The sequence below is a fragment of the Callorhinchus milii genome, unplaced genomic scaffold (assembly GCF_018977255.1).
Source record: "Callorhinchus milii isolate IMCB2004 unplaced genomic scaffold, IMCB_Cmil_1.0 Scaffold22, whole genome shotgun sequence".
In the NCBI taxonomy this organism is placed as follows: domain Eukaryota; kingdom Metazoa; phylum Chordata; class Chondrichthyes; order Chimaeriformes; family Callorhinchidae; genus Callorhinchus; species Callorhinchus milii.
Genome location: NW_024704763.1, coordinates 3,143,914 through 3,161,045, shown reverse-complemented (window position 1 = coordinate 3,161,045; position 17,132 = coordinate 3,143,914). Strand labels below are relative to the sequence as shown.

At 39.4% G+C, this 17,132-nt stretch overlaps 1 protein-coding gene across 1 annotated transcript in view; it reads left to right on the top strand.

The window, feature by feature from the left end:
- LOC103188285 (S-phase cyclin A-associated protein in the ER) overlaps window positions 1-17,132 on the top strand; it is a 113,137-nt gene that overhangs the window by 16,350 nt on the left and 79,655 nt on the right. The window contains exons 5-16 of the mRNA XM_042343057.1: window positions 1,724-1,992; window positions 5,069-5,293; window positions 8,496-8,669; window positions 8,814-8,904; window positions 10,341-10,458; window positions 10,927-11,038; window positions 11,904-12,044; window positions 12,786-12,941; window positions 13,881-14,023; window positions 14,349-14,430; window positions 14,611-14,763; window positions 16,104-16,211. Of these exons, the coding sequence (XP_042198991.1) occupies window positions 1,724-1,992; window positions 5,069-5,293; window positions 8,496-8,669; window positions 8,814-8,904; window positions 10,341-10,458; window positions 10,927-11,038; window positions 11,904-12,044; window positions 12,786-12,941; window positions 13,881-14,023; window positions 14,349-14,430; window positions 14,611-14,763; window positions 16,104-16,211 (1,772 nt within the window). The remainder of the gene's footprint in view (window positions 1-1,723; window positions 1,993-5,068; window positions 5,294-8,495; window positions 8,670-8,813; window positions 8,905-10,340; window positions 10,459-10,926; window positions 11,039-11,903; window positions 12,045-12,785; window positions 12,942-13,880; window positions 14,024-14,348; window positions 14,431-14,610; window positions 14,764-16,103; window positions 16,212-17,132) is intronic.

Here is a 17,132-nt window from a genome sequence, read left to right as displayed (position 1 = left end):
AATGTGAATTGTAGTGAAAAACTTCACATTGCATCAACCCGCAAAAAAACAGGCAGACTTCAGGCTGAATTTCCAGGTCAATTCCAGGAGCCAAGTGATCCTGGAAAACGTAGTGCGTTGGCTGCATTGCGCGGCTCCTGTGTATATTGCTCATAGTAAAATTAGCAGCTTCACTGGAATAAGTAATTATTTATATCCAAACAGTTTTTATTAGGATTTGTGTTGATTTAGGTGAGGAATAGCAGGACCAGGGAATAGAAATTTTTGTCACGTTTAAACCACTGTCGACCACTTTCAGGTCAATCTGAGCAGGGATGAGGTGGAGAATATTGGTAGGAAAGGGGGGAAAAAATCATGCTCCAATTACTATTCAATGATCCTAAATGGAAAGTTGCTCTGCTGTGAAGCCCTACAATATTCCGTATGGTCAAATAACCCATTGACAAATGTTGTGGCTGCAGCAGGAGGATGTGAGAATGTGTTCCTTGGGCAAAGCACTGTAGCCCAGGGTGAGTCAGCGTCTTTAGGAGAGAAAATGATTTGAAAAAAATAATAATTTGCATAAATTCAGAATTTCAAAACAAAATACTGTTGTGAGCAGGATTATTTTTTATTTGTTTCTTAGTTTGATAACATTCTGTCATTAATTTGTTATGTTTTGTTGCAGAGGTAAGTAACATCGGATGAAATAGCCAGTTTTTATGTCATTCTGTTCAGGAAAATTAAGGAATATTTAATATTGTGGAGAGAGCCTTAAGGATCGAAATTACATATTTGGAAATAAGAATTACAAATGTGTCCCCTGCCCCCTGCCCAAGAATGTTGGTGGTTATTTTGAGAACTTATTTGGGAATACCTGGATTGTGCAGCAAACTAATATGAAGAGGGTTGATGAGTGACAAAAGATCAAGATCATGTGTTGCCATTGGGACCTTCTTCAAGAATGAATTTCCTGAAATCTTTTTCCCGAAGGCATGTATGTTCTATTCCTTCGGGTAAACTGCTTGCAATGGAAATGTGAGCTGCGAAGTATTGAATGAAGTGTGAGTCTTTGTATCAGGTTTCCAGTTGGAAAGGATGTGATCCCTCTCCTCTTATATACTATTTAAATCTCAAACTGGAATATTTTTTCCAGCAATCCAGTTCATTTCCCCCCATTTAACTGAACATACTCATACATTTATATATCCTTTGACTTCTGTTTCACAGTTAAGGCCATTAAACCCCTAACTGATTACATTTTCGATTTCAATTTATCACCTCTTTGTTTTTTCTGCATTCAATCCCTGCAGCATATTATCTGCTTGGTTACGGGGGCGGGGGGGGTGGGGGGGAGTCCACAGATGGAATCCAATATTTCACTACAGTCAACACATCAAAAATTGTGTTTAACTTGGTTCAAAATTCTTTTCTCCTGATCCAGCACAACCTCTTGAGATGTGTGAATGAATTTACCATAAACAGTAGTGACTGTGTATTTGTAGGCGAACACACAGCCAGTTTGCCGCAGTGCTACATCCTTTTGCCAACTCTAATCCCTCATTCGCCCACAAAATATACAGTCAATTCAGTTTACAGTATATGCTGTGAAGCGCTTTGAGATGTCTTGAAGACTTGATAAGGCACTAAATCAAATGTAAGTATTATTATCTGCAAGGAAGTCACAGATAATAATACTTACATTTATTAAAGTATTATTATTATTCATTTCCTGATTGGACAGAAAGAACGGATGCTGAAGGTTGGGAGACAGTGCATCGTGGGAGACCTGCTCGTCCACGGTCTGCGGCTATGGTAGCGAACGTCAACATAAAGACACCAGAAACAGTGTATCTGAGCCTTAAGGATGACAGTGATAAGGAGAATGGACACTCAGGAGAACAGAACGGAAAACAAGAGTTTGTACAAATCAGTTCTCATTCCAAGAGTGTGTCAGTTGCAACAGAAAAGTTAGTTGAGCCCAACGAAGACTCCCTCGCAGACAGCCTTAAGGTACAGTCTAACTGTTATGAAATTGCTGCAAATTACTTTTGTTTTAGGGCTTTCCAGGTTTCCTCGTTGCTGCCGCACAAAATAACAGCAGGATCAGGAGCTGTTGGTAACTTGCCTTCTGAGGCGGCACACTAGAAGCGAGCAAGGGTAACATTTCGTATAGTGGAGTCCCGTAGCTTAGTGGTTAGGTCACTCGCCTCGAGTATTCTAACCACTAAGCTACGGGAGTCTTCCTGGGTTCAATTCCCAGATAGGGTGAATCGTTGGACAAGTTTCCTTACTCCATACGCCTCTGTTTACCTCGAAGTAAGCAGGGACGCCGTTGGTAGTCGATTGCAGATCGCTTTTCCGGGGGTTAATAATCCCTTCAAAATAATTTATTGTATTAAATAAATAATACTCAATCCTCGACTGTTGGTGGGACTTCTTGGCTGCAGGGAAAGTTATCAAAATAATTCCTTTTGTTTTTATTAAATCTGATAAATGGCTGTGTAGTTTGCAGTTGTTGGTAGTTATTAGGAGTTAAGTGGGTTTGGATTTATATTATACCAACTAATTTAGTATACCATCACTGAATTGAAGGGTTTCAGCTATCAGGGTATCAGATCTTTTCTGAAGCCCTGGAATCATCTAATGCATTGGTGAGCAAGGAGCACAAAAATTCAGAAAAAAGAACAATTTGGTGACCTTCTTTCTTCACCAATATTGTGGTTGTGAATTATCTTGGTCTAATAATAAAATGTTGCTTTGAATTTTAATGCACCATTTTCAAGTTAGGGAAGATGAGACATCAAAACAAATTATTAGCTATTTATAGTTGTATGAATATAAAAATTCAAAAAGTTGAGGATGTATCTGGTTGTTTGTATTGCTTTGCCTTTTATGTAAAACAAAGTATGGAGATGAGTTGTGTCTGGGAGGGGAGTGATGAGAAACTCAGAAGATACAAGAAGGCAAGTGAGGGAAGCAACAGATATCAGGCAAGATGCATGTTATTCTTTAGGAAGGTGGGAAAAGCACGGAGACTTGTCTCGAGTGGAAAGCAATGCATTGGAAGATACTAAAAACATTCTAAATAGGATTCTTTGTTCTCCTAGTTCAATGTTAATAGCAGATGTGGGGAAGGATAATATGGAGCTTTACTTGATTTATCGTGTTATTGCAATACAGAGGTTTCCCCCAGGAGATGGCATGGGTTGGGAAAGTTCATAATAATAGTTTTTGCTTGAAATATAGTATGATGGACTTGAAGGGACAATTCGTTTTTTTTCTGGCAGTCATCTTCCTGCAGTAATATTTTTTGTTTGTTATTTTTTCCTTCTTTATTGTATGATTTACAGATATGAATCGTCACTGTACTATCATTACTATAAACTGATCAAAAAGTAACCCTGCGGTTGATGTGAGATTCTGCATCTAGGACTTTATTAATCATTAAATTGGTCAGAAAGGGTGATTTCTTCAAGAGCAAAGAGTCTGCACATTTGAATTAAATTGATATTTTATGTTGCGTATTATAAATGTTTAAATTGTTGGCTCTCAAAGTTCCTATGTTCTGAGTGGATTACTTGAAAGGACAGTTTGTTTCCAGGCATAGTGGATATGTTGGCACCTTACCATTGCTTCTGAATACTTGGGAGTGACACAGTGAATTTTATTGCGCTCTTGGGATTAAGTGTTCGACGTGCTTGTCTGAAGAGGCATTGTGCATTAGAAAATAGTTTTCAGTATTTCTTGCTAATTTACGTTTGGGACTAAAGGCTTCCATGATTGACATAAAACAAAGGCTTAATTACTGACATTGTATAAAAGCACAAAAAGTGAGGCGTTTCTTTCATTTTTAAAAAAAGCTTTTAATATCCTTGGCTGGATTTAATATTGACTGCAGTTATCAGGTTATAAGGTTGCTGCTCAGATTGCAGAAATAACCTCAAGTGTGCAATAATGTCTGTAGCTTCATGCATTATAATGCACTCAGTCACTTTTGTGCCCATTGGGTCATCACTTTATTGCTTTAATCCACTGTTTGTACACTTTACTGAGACTGGGCCTTGGAGTTGTGATACAGTAGGAGCCTCTTAATGGAAATAAGACTACATGAGGAGAGTGTCCTTTTAACCAATCTGTTCCCCTTAAACAAATGTTATTTAATTTAATTACAATCAAGACAGCTCTTCAAGGGGATCCCTGACTGTCCAACGCCTTGGGATATCCTCCTGACGTGAAAGGCGCTATACAAATGTAATTTGTTGTTGTTCTTGTTACTGTTGTTCCAATTATGAAACGATGGATCACTGGGTAAAACTCACATTTTTTAAACAAACAGTTCAACCGTTTTCTGTTTATATAAGTTCAGCACTTCATTTATTTAGTGTATAAAGAATGTACCAGGGCCTGAATTGGTGTCCCCTTTCCCTGAACTGTTTAACAGCTGTGGTTTGCACTCTCAAATGTGAATATTTTGCAGAATGATATAAGAGTACACCTCAAGATGGAGCATATAATACCCCAAATTCTCCAAATCAGTACCCCCTCCTCCCCCCTCCAGTCCTGTCTCTCCTCATCCTCTTCATGTTCCAGCATTGGCCTTATAGTTAACCCTTTATGAAATTCAAAACTGCATTGAGCAGTGAAAGGAAAATAAAGCATTTAGAACTAAATCAAAATGGGAGATTTCAGTGCCACTTGTAAATTATATTTAAGATCCCTCTTATTTAAAATAATTCCCCACAGCCTGCTTAACTATTCCTGTGATATTTCAATCCTTATTACCAATGATCCCCATTAAACAGTGAATCGGAGATCAGGCGAACTCAGCGTGCAATATAAATTGATACTTTGCATTTAAGTGCTTTTGTTTGCAGCCACATCTCAGTTACGTCTGCCACAAATTCTCCCTGTTTACAAGATGTTTCTAATCTAGATGGTATTTAATTGGAAACAAATCAAAATAGTCTCTCTTTAGCTTCAGTCCAAATACATTGGGCCAAAAGCTTTGTATTTTAATCAATAGCCGTGTTTTGAATAATTGTAGAGCTATCAAAACCTCTTGTTAATAAGCATTATATTACATTAGAGCACAGAAACCACGTCTGTGGATGTAGCACAACCCGATAATGTGCCTTTGCAAGACAAGTCTTGGCGACAAGATCCAGGAACCGCTGAGAAAGAGAGAGACACTGTCTGCCCTTCAGAAGATGCAAAGGTGGAAGTGGGAGATGCAGTAACTGTGCAAGAAGCAGCTCAAGTGGACGCTGCCAGACCGGGATCTGAAGTAGACCTTTCCAATGAACTTTCAAACGTGAGTAGCAAAAGTCAAGTTTAGTATTACTTGCGCAGTTTTTTGTTCACTGAGACAAGTGATTTAGAAATACGTTAGTTATCTGTTGATACTTTTTATGGTCCACCATTTCCCCCCTTCCCCTCTCCCTCAGCATAATTTTTAAAGAAAAATAATTATTCTAGATGTTTTTCTTGTGCAGTGATCTACATTTTTTTTGGTGCGGGGAGAAGAAACTGGTGCACAGTAGTACAGCTGCAGAGCAGGAGGAGTTTTCTTGAACTTAAAATAAAGTCTTGTGGCCACTCACAAATGCCTCAGCACTAGCCCTAGAGCATTTCTGCTGCCTTGTAAGGGATTCAGAAGTTGATTGCTGAACAGTTGTACTCTGTTTTAAATTGTGCCAAGATGCTTAAAACCAAGTTAAATAGAAGCTGTGTGTTTAACATGAGGATCACTGAACACAACTGCGTTGCATGTATCTTGCATTGACTTCTGGAAGTTCTATAATTGTTGGTGCCCATGAATCTTTACACATTAATTGGATCTTCAGAGGGTTGTCAATTAACGTGTTAATGAAGGGTAAGTAGCAAGAGTTTGTTTCAGACATGCTTCAAAGGCTGACTGCCAATGCTAGTGCTAAAATCTGAAGGCCTGTTTAAAATATGAAGATTAATTGTACTTTAATGGCCATAGGGGACTGTTACTTAAACTCAGATCAAAAAGGAATTGGGCTCTCTGTACTGTGAAAGCAGACCAGGGAAAACGTTTTGGGTGGCTTCAGATAAGAACCTTTATGTTTAGACTCTCCATTGGTATTTGGGGGCAGTTTGTGAGCTGCTTTGATGACAGAAGACACTTTCCCCTTTTCCTTTCTTCCTTTAATGAAAGGATTAACCAGCTTTCACCTAGGAGAGATGAAAATGGATGTCACACTATTCCCCAAAATGACTGTAGATGGCTTCCAGTGCTCTTACTTAATCCCTTGCTCTCTTAAACTATGCAATATGTGTCATCTGTGGAGTTATTAACATGAATAAAAGTGAAAACTGACAGAAGTGTGAGTATTACAATAGTGAAAATGTCTGAGGTTACTTTTAATTTAGATTTATATATATATTTGTAGGTACACTTTTAACCACTTGTAACTACAGCAGTTACTCTGGATTGTAACACATTACATCTCTGGGATCTATTATATGAGTCGTGTAGACTCTTCATAGAATCATAGAATTATACAGCACAGAAGGAGGCCATTCAGCCCATCATCTTCTGTGCCGGCTGTTTGAAAAGTTGATAAAGTGACTTGTGTATGATCCTGTTAACAAAAGGAATTCCAGGTGATTTGTAAACCTTCTTATTGGTTGTTAATCACATTTATTTACACAAGTCACATAAATGCACATGTTTAATTCACTTCCAACTCCCAGCTAGAATGTAAACAGCTCTTTGGGGCAAAGCATGGTATATCATAGAATTATACAGGACAGAAGAAGGCCATTCGGCCCATCTTGTCTGTTCTGGCTCTTTGAAAAGAGCTATCCTAATCAATCCCATTCCCCTGCTCCCTCCCCTTAGCCCTGCAAACATGAATAAATGCAATTTGTCTTCGTTGTTGAGATTAAAAATATCATGGGGGCTATTGAGGCTGGGTTAACAGAAACATTCAAAACAGAACGGGATAAGCATCTAAGAGGTAAAAACATTAAAGGATAAGGAAAAAAGACTGAAGTGGAATTAATAAAAATGATTGACTCAAAAAAAATACGTAGAAGTGGTAAAGACGTGAGGGGCCAAATAATAATCCTTGCATTTGATACAGCGCCTTCTCACGTCTTGGAGACGTCTCAAGGTGCTTCACAGAATATACTGTGTGAGTTGATCTCCTCACACAGACTGTACTGCACGAGTTGACAAAATGACCTCCTTTTGCTGAATATTTCATTTCCATATCGTTTTTGGCTTTTGTAGCCATTATTTCTTTGCTTCTCAATTGCAGATTAATTCCTTATGCTTGGCAGTAGAATTCTGTATTTTGCCACCAGAGCTTCTCAAAGCCACCTTTTTGGGACAATTCTTAAATATTATTTTAATTTTAATGCGATCATATAAAAAGTATTGGATGGGGAAAATCTTTAATAAGCGTGTGTTTTCATGTCTGGATTCAGGTACTATTTGTAAACCACTTCTGGTTCACTCTTCATTGTTTTACAAGACATCTGAAACTTTTGATTACATTGCATCCTTATTTCTGATTCCCAACAATCCATACTTGTAAATAAGTATCATTTTGATGCCTGATATTGATAGAATCAGGCACTCAGTCAAATTGTCTCTTTGAATTTTTGCCCTTGACCACTTTAGCGCAAGTAATTATCAGTAGAATCTATCTGACCCCAACACCACAAAGAAAGTTTCGAAATTGAAAATTTGCAATTACATATTTGTCATTTTAAAATATGCAAACGTGAGGGAGACATTTTGGAATGGGGTGAAAATAAGGAATGTAAAGACAGTTCAGGTTTCCAGTGTTGAACTAGGACACATTCTCCTGCAATCTTCAGGAATCTATGTAGATGTGGCAGTACAACATCATAGCTAACTCGTTTAGTTGAACTTGGGACCAAATGGTGCTGGGTTCAAATCCTAGTGGATTAAATTCCCCTTCAAGCTTTTGAGGTTGAATACTATCTCTCAAAATATCTTCCTTGTAAAGTGGGGCCTCCCTGAAATTGAACTGGTTCTGAGCAAACAAGTAGTAATCTAAGGCATTGTTGATGGATGACTAGCCTGTCTGGCTCATCAACAAGACAAGGCAGTTTAGATGGGTCATAAACCTTGTGAAGCAAAGTCTGAACCAGTAGTAGATCCTGTGCACAAATACCATGGAAGTTGCATATGCTTTGAGCTAGTAGGCCTCATAGTTACCATAAGAGTACCTCATAGTACATAGAATTAAAAAAAATTCACTTGCACTAGTCTAGTATCATTCATGTAATATGAATTCTCTTTCCTTATATTAACTCAGTACAATTTTATTTTTGTCAATTCAGTATTTTTTCCCCTCTAGATAAATGACATTCTAATAGCTGTAATTCAAGTGTAAAGAAAGTCACACTTCCGTATAAACGCCCACAGTGTCTCTGACAACATGATTTCTGGTGCATTTCCATTACCTTTTGCAGATGTTAATTTTCCTTTAATTCTCCTTCCTCCCCCCCAGCAATCTATGGCAGCAGTTCTTGCTAAAGGAGAAGAACTGGCGAATCGTCTGGAACAGGAGAACGAGGAAGCGATTGCTAATGCCATTGCAGAGGAGGAGCAGTTAACCAGAGAAATACAAGCCGAGGAGAACAATGACATTAACCTCGAAACTGATGCTGAAAACGAGTTTTCCGTGAGTACAGCCCCATTAATTGGCAGGTTATCTTTGAATTTATTATAAAATTGACGAGGAAGGATATGAAAGAGTATGGGGACAACTAGAAACAGTTTATGACAACAATAATTTCACATTGGACAATTTTTTTTTATCTTGCAGGCCAGCATGGTTAGCGGAAACTTGTCTCTTTATGGTCTCTCATCACTGTCCCAGAACCTGGATTGGAATGATGTGCTGGCAGAATATGAAGGTATGAGGATTGCCATAGGTGCCAGGGATTCCATGGGTTGAATGTCCTTTAAACCTTTGTTGTTTTGTATGTGCTGTCGCTTGTTTATGCTGTGGTGTGGAAATGAGTTTATTATCCTGCTTATAGTGTATTTCCCTTTGTCTGACAAATTCTCGTTTGGCTCAATGTACAGCCTAATATCTTACAAAGTGGACAAGTTCTGATGTCATGAAAGAGACAGTCACTTATTATCTGTTTCAATATTATAAAAAGTAAAGAGCTAAACACATGATAGCAGAGTTCTCTGTCAAATAAAGCCATTATTATTCCTGCAAAGAGTAAACACAACTGCTGGTCAGACCTGCTTGTTGTGTCTTGGTTAGACAGGTAGATGGGGCACTTTGCCACAATCGTTCATTTCCCAGGGGATGGGAGAACAGAAAGGATTGGCCTGGAACACTTTTGCCCTGTAGATGCTAATCACATTTTTTTAATCTCATGGAGGGAGGGGGAGAAGATCAGAGGGCTGGTCACCCCTGGCCCTCTCGGATGGCTGCAAGCATCTTGTTACACAATCACATGGGAACATCACTTGTATGGACTCCCAAACTGAGAGAGAACCAATAGAGGGCATAAAGAAATGACATTTCCTTTGGTTTAACATGAACTAGCATTGATAGTGTCAGGGCAGCGAGCGATACACAGATGAGGCCGGGTTGCAATGAAAGCATCGCTATCCAATTTCAACCATAACACAAAGCTGGGTATTACAGTTCTGTTCTTCATATAATTGTGCCCTTTTCCAAACCAAAGCTGTTCTTTCCAACCTGATACCAGGTTTCTGTCTCTTCCAGTTCTGTTTACAAGTTGGAAAGAAGAATCTTTGTGCCTGATCCCCTAATTAAAATTCCACCACTGCATTTTCATTGCTCAGAACAGCTGTTATGAGACACAAAGATATCTCTATTCTCGGTGGGTTTTGATTTGGGAGCTGAAAGACTGGGAGAGGTGGAATTATTTCCTGGCTGTATTTAATGAGCAAACTTTTAAATTATTATTTTTGCTCCTTTTGTATTAGTTTGAGCAGAGCACCCAAACCAAGTATTAGTAGTGCCGTAAGGCAAGGCTTGTTGATGTAACCCACAAGGATAGGGCTTCAGGCCAGTCTCACAAATAACCAATTTGTATAAAATAGTGCACCAGGAAACCTGCAATTTCTCATGTTGTTAGCAGTAAAACCATCGTTTTAATATTTAAGATGGCAAGATTTTGGTAAATTTCTTTTACTTTGAAAACTATTTTCCACAGGTTTTAAAAATAATCTGTTTCCACATAAAATTTTTCTGAAAATTCTGAGTCTAAAGTTGAAGGTGAAGACCGTGAAGAAATTTGGCCCTTAGAATGATTAAGTGTCTCAGCCACTAGTATTAATTGTTTCAACGTCTTATTCTCCGCAGCACGGGAGCCTTGGCGTCAGAGTACCTCCTGGGGGGATATTGTGGAGGAAGAGCCAGCACGACCACCTGGACATGCCATCCAGATGCACGAGAAACTTTCCTCCCCATCTCGGAAAATGTGATTCATTACTCTTTTTTAAACACTTCTTAACCCTTGTAACTCCTGCTCTGAATTTTGGGCTTTCGGATTCCAATCAGAAAATCACAAATCTTTCAAGATGTGGGGAAATCGTACATCTTGAAAGATTTGTGATTTTCTGATTGGAATCTCAAACCCCAAAATTCAGAGCAGGAGTTGCAAATAACATTGTGTCATGCGAATCTGCAGCATTTCTTTTCTGGAAGCAGATTGCCTTTGGGGTACGGGGACGGTTGGGGGTGCAACTCACAAAGGTTGGTGTGACTTGTGTCCGGACAGAAATTGCTATTTGTAATTCCTGTTCCGATTTGCTGTGAATTTTAATGGAAGAGGGGTTAACAATAGAATAAATTGATGTATGGGACAGTGGACTGTTACGTTTTATTTCCGCTTACAAAAGTCTTTTAATACAAGCATTAACTTTAGCTACAAATTTCTTGCCTGCAGGACAATCGCGGAATCCAAAAGAAAACATGAGGAAAAGCAGCTGAAAGCCCAACAACTGCGTGAAAAGCTCAGAGAGGAGCAAACGCTCAAACTACAGAAATTATTGGAGCGGGTAAGATATTCCTAGTCTAATTGAGCCAGAAGGGACAAGGAACTTCAGCTAGAGTTCTTCAAACATTTGATCAGCAGCATGGTTCTGTGTCAGCCTCAAACAACAGAAAACTGTTTCAACTTGCTTATTGCTTTAGCAATTAAAGTAAAATCCTAAACCATTTTATTTAAAGCTGTGAGACGGCTGCCAGAATCCACCTTAACCGCAGACCNTTTTTTTTAAAGGCTGGTGTTCTACAGTTCTCTGCCACATGTTTTGGCTCTTCAATGCTTTTCTACACACAGATTTTTTTTTTAGTGTGACACTTTTTAATGGGGAGTTCTGCGATTCAAAGTGTTGTATGGCATGGTCCAATAATCCTGTTAACTCACTAATAGGAACGCTCCAATTACCCATCTGTTTTCTGTCAAAGATTAAGGTGCAGTATGCTGAAGCAGCAGCTTCTTTATGTGTAAATATTGCTACGTCTTATGTCCTTGGTGTATTGTGCGCCATGTGTGCACCCGTGGACAGAGAAAATTACATGATCCCTAAACTATATATTTAACAACAAATGAAAATTAATAACTACATAATTAACCAGTAAGCCTGTTCATTGGTTGGTCGTTATAATCAATTTTGCCTTTGTACATGGTACATAATAGATGCCAACGTACACAACATTTTACATAAACCAGGAGAACACTTTGTTAAAGTCATTAAATATAGGTTCTGTGGATTTGAACCATCATGCAAGACTTTTTATTTGCTCAATGCATGGACCACAGACTTGCTGCTGATTGAGGTTAACATATATTACAAATACTAAGTGGAGTACTCCCTAACTCTGCTCCTGAGCATCAATTTGCCCCCCCTGTGTCTTTAGGAGAAGGAAGTCCGGAAATGGAAAGAAGAGTTGCTGGAACAGAGGCGGAGGATGATGGAGGAAAAGTTACTACACGCAGAGCTTAAACGGGAACTACAGCTTCAGGCCATTGTAAAAAAGGCACAAGAGGAAGAAGCCAAGGTGTGGAGTCAAATATCCTAAAGATTTCTGGGCTCTGTGTATTGTTAGTGGGCTGTTGGTGGGAGCTCCTGAAGGAATCCTATGACAACAACAACAAGATTCCATTTCTAGAGCGCCTTTCACGTAGGGAGACGTCCCAAGGCGCTGACCCTGGTGTCATGAGGGAAATAGCTCTGGAAGTCGTGTAATTTTGTCTCATGTGTTAGCCCTTGTAGCTCCCAGTGCCTGTGTCAGTGGTGTTTTGGTGTGAGTGGTGTTTCTGTGTGTTATCATGGTGCATACACAGTTACTGGCAGGATTTGATATTTGCCAATCCTGGAGACTGGTGTTTTATTCTATCATCATAACCCTTGCATCAATGTCTCAAAGTACTTTACAGTATAATACGGTAAGGTGTAGTGACTGTATTTTGTAGGCAATTGGCCTAAGCAGCAAGTTTGCAGACATACTTTGTCAGAACCACAAATAGATGTTTACACACAGGATTTCAATTGGGCGGGTGGTGGGGAGGGAGGGATGGGAAAAGCTCAGATAATGGAATAATCATTTTCGTTCCAACCCACCTCATTTTTCCATCCTTCTCTCACAGAAAACCTAAATAATTTGAAATGGGTTTTATAACACAAAAATATTGAAACGGGCAAATAGTTTGATGTCAGTAAGTCAGCCTGTTTCTGAGCTATTCAATCCAGTTGTATGGTGAAGCTGACGAGCTTGTCTCTCTCCCTCTGTGCCCATCAGGTTAATGAGATTGCGTTCATCAACACGTTGGAAGCTCAGAACAAGCGCCATGATGTTCTGGCAAAGCTAAAAGAATACGAGCAGCGGCTGAATGAGCTGCAGGAGGAGCGACATCGCCGCCAGGAGGAGAAGCAAGCACGGGATGAGGCTGTGCAGGTTCGATTTGTGCAGAGAAAAGTATAATCACACCTTAACTCTACAACCTGCAGCCAACAAGCACTTCTACACTGAGTGATGTGTTTACAGAGTAACAATCTACAGCCTATTGTTGGAACATGCATGAAGTTTATATACTAAGGTCTAGAGTACAATTGTCCTTTCTAAAGATATGACAGAATTTTTTTGAGGCAATAAATGTGTGTCCTTAGCAAATCTCAGTTCCCTGTGTGAGTCGACAAGAGTAGAATAGTTTTATAAAACATACAAGATAAGCAATATCCAGTTTATGACTATAGTAGGCATATTCTTATTATGAGTGCACATTGAGATCACATTTCCAATTTTTGTAAACTGGATTTGTTAAATTAATTGCAACTTTCATGAAATCCACGAATCCTAAGATGGCAAAATAGGAAAATCCCCAGGAACAAAACACCAGCTGGAAGTTGCCAGCTGATTTTTTTGTGAGCCATTCTTTCAGACTTTGCCAACTTTTGATTTTCAATTTGCTCACCACGAGATTCACAAATTTGCAATTGCAACTGAGGCACTAGATTTAGTTTGCTCAAGTTGCAAATTAGACCTCATTGTCAGAGTTGCAACAAGACAAATTTCATCTCATTAAGTGGCTTCCATTAGGACTGCATATTAGATGGAAATATTTGCAACAAAACATTTAGAAATGAAATGTGAATCATATGCCATCCCTGTTTCCTCAAATCATCCTGTTTAAATTCCACATATTCAGCTCTTCCTCTAATATAATCTCTTTAATTATCAAATTCACATTTTTGCATTTTTTTTAACAGAAGAAAGTGCAATATGTCCAGTTCATAATTCATATAAATCATATTCTCTGATTTGCCGTCTTAAAATTCAGAAAGAAAAAGTTGCGTGTTGGTGAAATAAGAATGTGTGTGTGTGTGTGTGTGGCAGGAGCGTAAGCGAGCATTGGAGGCTGAGCGGCAGGCGCGTGTGGAGGAATTGCTGTTGAGAAGGAGGGAACAGGAAGCACGGATTGAGCAGCAACGGCAAGAGAAAGAGAGAGCAAGAGAAGATGCAGCACGAGAGAGAGCCAGGTCTGTAGGACTTTTCAAGCCTATTTCTGCCCCTTATTATCAATGATGACAGAAAGGCTAATGGGAAGGGAAAGCCCATCTTGTGTGATGGTAAAAGGGATCCTTTTTAGTTGGTCAACTTTGAGATTTGGATTTGTGCTGTAAAATTTATAAATGACGCATTGGCATCACTTATAAATTTCCAAGAGGGTTAGAAGCAAGCTGTATAATTTTATAGCTTGTGACTTCTTGATCGGATGTTATGAGCATTACAATAAATGTCTTGTCTTCTCTTTCCCCACCCCTGCAACTCACATTGCTGATTATTTTGTTGCCCCAATGGTAGGGATCGGGAGGAGAGACTGGCAGCACTTAGTGCAGCACAACAAGAAGCCATGGAGGAGCTGCAGAAAAAGATACAACTAAAGGTCTGATATTGCAACATTTTTGAACATGGGTTTATCCACGTGATGTTGATTTTAGTTGGAAATTTTTTTTAAAGAAAATATTGCATTTTAGACCTAGTTTAGAGTGGAAAAGGCTGTGAACTATTAGTATTTGGCATGGAGTATGATTCGATCTTTCCACCTGTTTTATTGTTTATTCAGCATGATGAAAGTAGCCGACGGCACATGGAGCAGATAGAGCAACGGAAGGAGAAAGCAGCCGAGCTAAGCAGCGGGAGACATGCTAACACTGACTTCGCTCCCAAACTTACTCCGTACGAACGTAAAAAGCACTGTTCATTGTGCAACGTGCTGGTAAGTTTAAACTTATTAAAAATCTGCTTCAGAGTAGTAACAAAAAGATGTTATTGCATGATCAAACTTTAGTCTTTAGATATTTGTTTTGACTGGAAGATAGATATAAATCAACTTTGGACGATGAGGGGTCTGTACCCAAAGCCAATTGAGATTAATTCTGCCATTCCAGACATATAAAATTGGTCTTAAATTAAAGCATCCCACTGCTGCAAAACTGCAGTGAATGATGCTTTCACTGTGAGGCAAAGGGTAGCGTTACACGATTGAAATAGAAGTAGTCTTAGGCACACTGAAAGCTCTTTCCACTTCAAGCATCATCTCGTATTAAACACATGAGTGAAATTTATGTAACCCACTTTTCTGCCAGTAGATTTAGTTTCCATGTGAAATGTGCCAGGATAGTGTAAAACCAGTGTCTTGATCTAAGAGTCCACCTTCAACTGCACCTCTTGCCTCAAGGCAACGACTACGCAATGTCATGTTATTCATCATTTTATTTCTATAGCTAGAACAGTATGGTGGAGCCCAAATCAATAGGCCAAACGTCAGCAGCAGCCAGAGATCGATGTAAAGAATGAATAAAGTTGTATTTTTATAGCACGTTATGTTGAAAAAGCTCAAATGCTTCATATTAAAAACACAGTTAAGTCTAGTGGTTATTTCTGTACGCAAACACGACAATAGTTTTGCGCACAGCCAGGTCCCCAAAACACTCATGATCTGAATAACCTATCAATCTGATATGATTGCTGGTCAGGTTATGAGGAGAGACTCCCTTCTATTTTTAAATAGTATTGTGGGATCTTTAATGTCCACTAAAGAATAGGCGTACAGGACTTTGAATTAACATCTTATTGAAAGATAGCACCCCTGACAATAATACCCAGGATTGCACTGGAGCTTCCTTCAAGACACGGATATTACTCTTGAATGGCTTGTCCAAATGTTTTACGGGAATATTTCTGCAGGCTCCTATGTTTTACTTATTTTTTGGTTCTACTGTGAGAAATATGCCCAGCAGAATGCTTGAAGACTACATACAGGCACTGATTAAAATGCCAGAAGTGAGTGAAAATAACAACTCAAGTGTTTTATTGGTTAATGTCATTGAACATTGCTGTTCGCAAATTGGCCGTTGAATGAGCCAAGTACACAGCCATAACACTACAAAAAATCCCTGAAGCGCTCTGAGACATTCCGATGTGCATTATATCAAAAAATGGAAAGATTATTATTATTAATTCCTGTTAACACATAGCTTTGGGTAAGAAGGAAATAAAACGCTGTAGCAATGGGATTAAACTATACTTGACCCATTGCTATCTTGTCTTTCGAAGATCACCTCTGAGGTCCACCTGTTCAGCCACATTAAAGGGAAAAAGCACCAGCAGGCTGTCCGGGAGAACAGCAGCATTCAAGGGAGGGAACTGTCAGACGAAGAAGTGGTAAGTTGCACCTAAAAGGCGTTGCACTAAGGGACATTCATCACCCTGGCACTTTCATATTCTTGACCTCTAATCTATGACTGTTCCAACTTTCCATCTCTGACATCCTTGCACTCTATACCATTGACCTCTGACATTTACGTTCTTTCAATTTTATGAACAACTCATCATTTATTTATAGATGTTCAAACTGTTTAGGGGGTAGAATTTCCAATCTGGATGCCTAATTAGAGTTAGCATGTATTATCACTTTTAATGCAGAATGTTGGGCGGAGAGAAATTCCGTGATTGTTGTTCAGCTACATGAAGAGGTTGATAAAAGTCATCAGCTGCAGAGCTAACAACAACAACAATATGAATTTATATAGCGCCCTCCACACCAGACGGCCTCTCAGAGCCCTTCACAGTAACGGATCCCGGGGCCGAGCCAGGGGGAGGGGAAGGAAGGTGACCGAGGGTGGAGCGGAGGACTCGGGGGACAAGGAGGAGGCCAGATCCGGAGGAACGAAGGCAATGGGCACTGTTTTGAGGAGAGAGGAGGTCAGAGAGGTAGGGGGTTGCAGAGGAGTGGAGGGATTTGAAGACAAGGGTGAAGAATGCAAGCTTCTCAAGCACATCGACTGTTATTGAGCCTCAGGAACCAAGACAGTGGAAGTGGCTTATGCAAGCTTTGCTGTTAAAAAACTCTAATGCCTCTTTTCACAACCGTTTTAGGATGTCATGAGCATGCTCAGTTAAGGAAATCAAGTAAGCCACTGGCCAATTATTTCATCCTTTACTCTGTCATGTGTCACTCTGGTCTATGGCGTAACATCCACCTAAAAGTACAAAAGAAAATCTTTCGCTATCCCCTCCCCCCAACCTTGCAATGAAGAAGACAGCTAAAGATTAGTAAAATACGAGAATGTTTTATTGTGCAAC